Here is a 7,649-nt window from a genome sequence, read left to right as displayed (position 1 = left end):
AACCTTCTGGTTACAGAACGTGTTCTACACACTGGGGGGTAATAAATCTTCCCTTTTGCCATTTGCCCTGCGTGTATAAACACCATTAGCGCCTCTGTAATTACATCCCCCCCCCCCCCTCATAGGACTCATTACTAATCAATAAGGGGCTGGTGGGGGCTGATTTATGTAGACACCCCCCCCCCCCCCCCCCGGCTGTGGAACGAGACAAGTAGGAAAGGTCTGAAACAGTTAATAAACCGAGCAACAGACTCAATTATTCCCCAAGCGCCGCTCAATAAATCTGTTTACCAAGAGCCAATCGGCCGCCTGGCATCGCTTGATAAATGGCGCCAATTGAAGCTTTTAAGCGCCTATTAAGACCTTGCGGCCAAAGCTTGGAAAGAGTCTCCTTGGAAAGCACCTATGAGATGCGTTCCTCTCCAAACTATCCGCCTTGGATGGGGCTACTTAGTCAGTGTGGTGGCCCTATACCGTGGCGGTGTCCTGTCTTCTCTGTCCGGTGTTCTGGTGGCTTTGGTCTTTGGTGGTGAACTCCTGAATGGTGGTTATGGTGCACACAGAGGTAACGGCGTAGTCCCTGGAACCTACATTGGGGAGGCTGGTCTCCCTGTACAAGGGCACCATGGTCTCCTGGTCTGAGGTAGTTCTTTTGGGTGACCAAGATGGCCAAAAGGAGGCGGCAAACGAATACAGCTGCCAAAAGGAGGCCTTCAGAGCCTTTCTGAACTCTTTCCTCATCAGGCAGTAGATGATGGGATTCAGGCAGCTGTTGGAATGGGCCAGGCACAGGGTGACCGGGAAGACGTAGGTATGGAAGAAGTAGAAAGCGTCGCTCCACTGCACCGCTCTGTACTTGATTAGGATCCCCCAGAAGGTGGCGGCATGGTTGGGGAACCAGCAGATGAAGAAGACCATAATGACCAGCTGCACAGAGTTGTTAATGCGGCTCTGCCGGTCTCTGTTGTTGGCATTGACCTTGTGCTGCCTGAGGAAGCTCAGGAGCATGATGTAGGAGGTGGAGATGAGCAGGAAAGGGATGACGAACCCAACAATGACCCTCTGGAGGTGGTAAGTGGCCAGCCACTTGTTCTCTGGGAATTTGAGAAGGCAGAGTTCCTCCCCCAAGACTGGGAAAGTGGTGGCAAAGATGGTGGTGGGGATGGTGGCAACCAGAGCTACCAACCACAGAGCCAAGCTGATCCCCTTGGCAGCGGAGGTGGACACTCGGCCCCGGAGACTCAACGCAGAAGCAACGGCCCAGTACCTGGTGATGGCCATAGCGGTGAGCAGGAAAACAGTCACGTAGACGTTCAGGACGGTCATGGTCAGGACAATCTTGCACATGGGGTGTCCAAAGGGCCAGCTGAAGTCCAAAAGGGCATCCACGGCCCAAAACGGCATCGTGAGGGCAAACTGGAAATCGGTCAAAGCCAGGCAGAAGATGAAAACGTCAATGGCCGTCAGTCCCGTGGCCCTCTTGGCCCTGATCAGGTACATCACAAAGAAGTTGCCCATCAGCCCCAACGCACAGACCAACGAGTAGATGGTGGCAACGAGGATCTGGAAACATTTCAAGCCATCCATGGGTAGGCTGGCATTGTCGTCCTCACTGAGCCCTTCTATCCCCATGGAGGTGTTGCCCAATGGGAACCCCGGGATCTGCATAGTTACATTGTGATCCATCTCCCCAAGGGAGATCCACCAAAGGTATGTGCCACGGCCACCTCTCTGGAGCAGGTAGTGCCCTGTAGGTGTAGTTAGGAAGCCACCATCATCTTCATCCCCCCATGGCTGAATGGCCAATCCCCGGAGAGGGGGCTCCGACAGGTGCACGTGTTGCCCTTTGCCGTGACTTTGCCTCGCCCCGATGTGCTGCTGGCGTCTCCCCGGCTCAGACTGCTGCTCGGAGGAGAGCGCTGACAGTTCTTGTGTGATGTGTGTTTGCCGAGGGCCGACGTAGGGAGTGGGGAGGGCGCTGGGAGCCTTTGCTGAGATTCCTACTGCACCTTTCCACCATAAACACCGACCAGCCCAGGAGAATAGAAACCTGCAGCCGGAACGTTCTCCTTGATAAACACCCCAAATTACGTTTTTATTACCTGTGGCTATAAAACTCAGCGTTGTAAAAAAATAAAGAACACACACAAACCAGGAGCCTCTCTGCCTGTAAATCAATTGCCTTCTGCACTTTATATATATCCCTGTCACTAATTACATAGGGAGAGAGAGGTGAGTGCTGCATTTATGGCACGGGGCTGGGCGCCCCACACTCTCCCCCCTCACCCCACTTTTAGCTTTAATAACGGTAGTGGGTGCATGTAAATAATACACCCCCCAGGCGGGTTTGTATGGAGCGCCATTAGTATCTGTACCTGGGCTTAATGTTCATTTGCATTTATGCAAATCATTTCTTTGGTGCTAAATCATGGAAATCCCAAATTCTCCTTCTATGGGGGCTTTTTTTTTTTTTTTAAACAAGTAGCTATTGTTGCTGATGACCATGTGAAAACGGTTTCAATTGGGGAGGGGGGGTAAATGTTAATGACAAATGTCTCCCCAAGTGAGGGGTAGAAATGCTGGTTGGGGGGAGATACACTGGGCTACATCATTATTGGTGCTTCCCTATCATTTCTTGAGTCGAGGTTAATTGTCTCCATCGAGTTTAATTCCTCTATAGAAGCTCCCCATTAATATGCATATCAATCTTCCAATAGGAATCCTTGCAGGTATGTGCCAATCAGACTCCATGATCCAACATTATCGCTATAACTTTACTATCGCAGAAAACCTAATCCGCATTAATTCCTGCCCCCCCCCATGTCCGGTCGTACAATGTAGCCAAAATGACACCACAGTCTCCCTATGTTAAATAAGAATAAGATGCCTGACATGGAGCTGGTATAGCAGCGCTCTCATTGGTGGATCTGTAATCGTGTTTTTGGCCATCCAGTCAAGGTCGGGTTTATGAAACGTCTATAAATATCATTCCATTTCCAAATAGCAGTTCAGACGCACACTGCATGGGAGTCAGGGCGCTGAAGGGTTAAAGCTCCTTTTCTATAGACCCTCTGTTTATATCCCCCCCCCCCCCTCTTTATCGGAGCGGTGGTTGTTTTTCTAGATAATTGTCAGGGTCTGGTCCCTGTTACGTGCGGCCCGAGCCGGGGTGATTAGGGCGGTAGGACAGTAATGTGGCACAGTGACGTGGCCTAAAGGCCTCTCGATACGTCCACTCACTCCCCTGAGTGGGCACTCAGCCTTTCTGCACTCCCCTTGTTACACTCTACAAAATACATACAGAGTAACATATAAAGCAATCAGTAACCGATACAGGAGGGGAAGAGAGCCCTGCCCAAAAGAGCTTACACTCTACAAGGAGTAACATATAAAGCAATCAGTAACCGATACAGGAGGGGAAGGGAGCCCTGCCCAAAAGAGCTTACACTCTACAAGGAGTAACATATAAAGCAATCAATAACCGATACAGGAGGGGAAGAGAGCCCTGCCCAAAAGAGCTTACACTCTACAAGGAGTAACATATAAAGCAATCAGTAACCGATACAGGAGGGGAAGGGAGCCCTGCCCAAAAGAGCTTACACTCTACAAGGAGTAACATATAAAGCAATCAGTAACCGATACAGGAGGGGAAGGGAGCCCTGCCCAAAAGAGCTTACACTCTACAAAATACATACAGAGTAACATATAAAGCAACCAATAACCGATACAGGAGGGGAAGGGAGCCCTGCCCAAAAGAGCTTACACTCTACAAAATACATACAGAGTAACATATAAAGCAATCAGTAACTGATACAGGAGGGGAAGGGAGCCCTGCCCAAAAGAGCTTACACTCTACAAGGAGTAACATATAAAGCAATCAGTAACCGATACAAGAGGGGAAGGGAGCCCTGCCCAAAAGAGCTTACACTCTACAAGGAGTAACATATAAAGCAATCAGTAACCGATACAAGAGGGGAAGGGAGCCCTGCCCAAAAGAGCTTACACTCTACAAGGAGTAACATATAAAGCAATCAGTAACCGATACAAGAGGGGAAGGGAGCCCTGCCCAAAAGAGCTTACACTCTACAAGGAGTAACATATAAAGCAATCAGTAACCGATACAGGAGGGGAAGGGAGCCCTGCCCAAAAGAGCTTACACTCTACAAGGAGTAACATATAAAGCAATCAGTAACCGATACAAGAGGGGAAGGGAGCCCTGCCCAAAAGAGCTTACACTCTACAAGGAGTAACATATAAAGCAATCAGTAACCGATACAAGAGGGGAAGGGAGCCCTGCCCAAAAGAGCTTACACTCTACAAGGAGTAACATATAAAGCAATCAGTAACCGATACAAGAGGGGAAGGGAGCCCTGCCCAAAAGAGCTTACACTCTACAAGGAGTAACATATAAAGCAACCAATAACCGATACAGGAGGGGAAGGGAGCCCTGCCCAAAAGAGCTTACACTCTACAAAATACATACAGAGTAACATATAAAGCAATCAATAACCGATACAGGAGGGGAAGGGAGCCCTGCCCAAAAGAGCTTACACTCTACAAAATACATACAGAGTAACATATAAAGCAATCAATAACCGATACAGGAGGGGAAGAGGGCCCTGCCCAAAAGAGCTTACACTCTACAAAAGTCTAATTCCCAGAGAAGGGGGCATGGAATGGGTTTTGGGCACAGAGAACCCAATGGGCTGTTGGTTATTCCTTAGGCAACAAGGAACCCAGATGGACCAGAGAAGCGTAGAACCCAAGGGATGGATACTGGGATCCAGAGGGGACCAGTGGGGTAACTGTATATACAGCAGACCCTGCAGTCATGGAGAGCCCCCAGTAGACCTTAGTCCCCCCTCCCCGGCCCCTCTCCTACCTTAAATATACCAGTGCGGTTGGGCCGGGAGGTCCTCCATGCCAATGTGGCCACCTAAGGCCCACTCCAGCGGTGTAACTGGGTTGGGGGCCTCCCAATAGATTTTTCTGCAGGGGGGCCAGGCCAGTGGACCTTAGGTGGCCACATTGGCATGGAGGAATCACTGCTCTGTGCCCATCAGCCAGGGGGCATAACAGGAGGATAAGGGCAGTTTGATTGGCACTTAGGGAATGGGAGTCAAGATGGACCGATCAGGGTCAGACTGGGGTGTCCAGGGCCCCCCCATGTACCTCACTCCCTCCTTGTAGCCACAATAGGAGAATTGATGGAGGGAGTAGACTGGGTCGGCGGGGGCCAAGGGGCCCACCAGATTTTTTCCCATTGCCTCGCTGACCAGTAGCCAATGAAACCCAGAACCCGGTAGAATCTGCCCATCTCTCCGCCCCTGTTCCTCGGTGCCAGATTTGCCCCAGGCCTGTTCTGATCTAATTGTGTGCTGGAAGCGGCCACCATTGCTGGGAATCCCCCCCCCCCATATAACCCAATAATAACCCAGGGGGGCCATGTGTGAGACCTCGGCGCTGACAACTCCCTTCCGACAGATCCCGGGGTAATGAGCTTCCAGAGGTGCTAAAATAACATAAATCCCTATAGGAATATGCAGAGGGTCGAGCAGGAACGCTCCGTGTCCAATTAAACGGCGATGGGACTATAGGTGTCCATTGATTGGCCAGTGGCCCATTGGCCGGAGCCCTATTACGCTGACAGGGGTTATTACTGATCTAATGAAGATGGACCCTACTAATAATCCCATTCACTTATCCTTGATTGACAGCCCAATTAAACCGCTCGGCCAATCACGGTTCCCCGTTTGGCCCCCGCTGCCATAACCGGTGCCAGAGACCGCGATAAATGGGGGAAGGAACAATGCGACTTATCATTTCTAGGAAGGAGCCGGGATTACGTCACGGGCCCAACGGAGTTAATTAAGCGCAGGCGTCTGTTTAATTAGCCAGAGTAATCACAGCGACGCGGGTAATTGGCCAGCAGGGAGGCGGCGTATCCTGACAATGGGCCGGGGGGGGGGCTGGTACTGAGCCAGAACGAGAGTTTCCTGGGATTGGCCTATTTACCTATATATTATCAATATGGCAGCTCCCAGCCACGTGTATCAATATAAACAGAGAAGGCATGCTCTGGGCACACAGTAATAAATAGATTATAGCGCCAAGCCCCGCCCACACGCCTCGTTACCCCTCCTGGCACTTATCAGAAGTTAATTACGGGTTTATGGCTGGGGTAATTAACAAGCCCTCGCCCTGAATTTTCACCAAACAACCCCCCCCCCCCCCCCCCCCCCCCCCCCCGGCCTGTGGCGCTGGCATCAATATTGACAAGAGATTAGTGACAGGACCTTCCGCCCCCCCGGCCCCCCGGCCCCCCTGCCCCGTGTAACCCAGGGTATGTTTGGCCTTCCTGCCACCTTAATTGCCTCCCCGTATCTTAATTAAAATCTGGCCTCTCATCTGTGTATATAAACCTCCCATTGTAACTCTCACCCCAGGGGGCAGGATACTCCTTATAGCAACTCCCAGCACCCCCTGTAGCCTTGGGGTAACAGTCACCCCGCTATAGTTCCAGGGGTACCCAGGGCACAAATAAGCACTCACCCCAAATCCCCCCCTAACTGGCCTTCAGGCTGGGCCCCCTTAGCCCATAACAAGGTTACAGATATATAGAAACATTGGGGTAACAGTCACCCCGCTATAGTTCCAGGGGTACCCAGGGCACAAATAAGCACTCACCCCAAATCCCCCCCTAACTGGCCTTCAGGCTGGGCCCCCTTAGCCCATAACAAGGTTACAGATATATAGAAACATTGGGGTAACAGTCACCCCGCTATAGTTCCAGGGGTACCCAGGGCACAAATAAGCACTCACCCCAAATCCCCCCCCTAACTGGCCTTCAGGCTGGGCCCCCTTAGCCCATAACAAGGTTACAGATATATAGAAACATTGGGGTAACAGTCACCCTGCTATAGTTCCAGGGGTACCCAGGGCACAAATAAGCACTCACCCCAAATCCCCCCCTAACTGGCCTTCAGGCTGGGCCCCCTTAGCCCATAACAAGGTTACAGATATATAGAAACATTGGGGTAACAGTCACCCCGCTATAGTTCCAGGGGTACCCAGGGCACAAATAAGCACTCACCCCAAATCCCCCCCAAACTGGCCTTCAGGCTGGGCCCCCTTAGCCCATAACAAGGTTACAGATATATAGAAACATTGGGGTAACAGACACCCCGCTATAGTTCCCCGGGGGCCGTACACTTGCTCACAGAACAAGCGCTGATAGAAATACATGGGGAAACCTTCTCTAGCACAATACTGCCACCTAGTGTCAAAAACAAGAATAAAAGTCAATGTTTCCCAGGAAGACTTCTCCGTGGGATATTGTTCCAGTTGAACATCTCCAGGTAAGCCTTCACCACCCAAGAGCCTATCATCTAGATGCCCCTATGGCTGGTCTGGCTGGGAGAAGCACCAGGGTGCCCCTAGTGGTGGAACTGAAATACCAGGCAATGGGGAGTCCCAACATAAATACCAGGAGAACAATGAGATAAAGGGAAAGTTCTCCTCCGTCTCTTCCTCTTCATCATCATCTATTTCTTCATATATTGGGCCTTCTTCATGGAACTCCACTGATGCATGATGGGTATAGGTGCTGTGAAGATGATGATGCACCCACCCCCCTCAATCACCACCAT

At 51.0% G+C, this 7,649-nt stretch overlaps 1 protein-coding gene across 1 annotated transcript; it reads right to left on the bottom strand.

Moving 5' to 3' along the window:
- Positions 1–201: 201 nt before the first annotated feature.
- rxfp4 (relaxin family peptide/INSL5 receptor 4) lies at positions 202–7,649 on the bottom strand. Its single transcript, XM_031891849.1, has 2 exons — positions 7,631–7,649; positions 202–2,009 (listed from the first exon to the last, which is right to left on the bottom strand). The coding sequence occupies exons 1-2, from the start codon at positions 7,647–7,649 to the stop codon at positions 469–471; spliced, it is 1,560 nt and encodes a 519-aa protein (XP_031747709.1). The 3' UTR covers positions 202–468.

The sequence above is a fragment of the Xenopus tropicalis genome, chromosome 8 (genome assembly GCF_000004195.4).
Source record: "Xenopus tropicalis strain Nigerian chromosome 8, UCB_Xtro_10.0, whole genome shotgun sequence".
Classification (NCBI taxonomy): domain Eukaryota; kingdom Metazoa; phylum Chordata; class Amphibia; order Anura; family Pipidae; genus Xenopus; species Xenopus tropicalis.
Note: the sequence above shows the minus strand (reverse complement) of the source record. Positions and strands in the feature narration are given on the sequence as shown.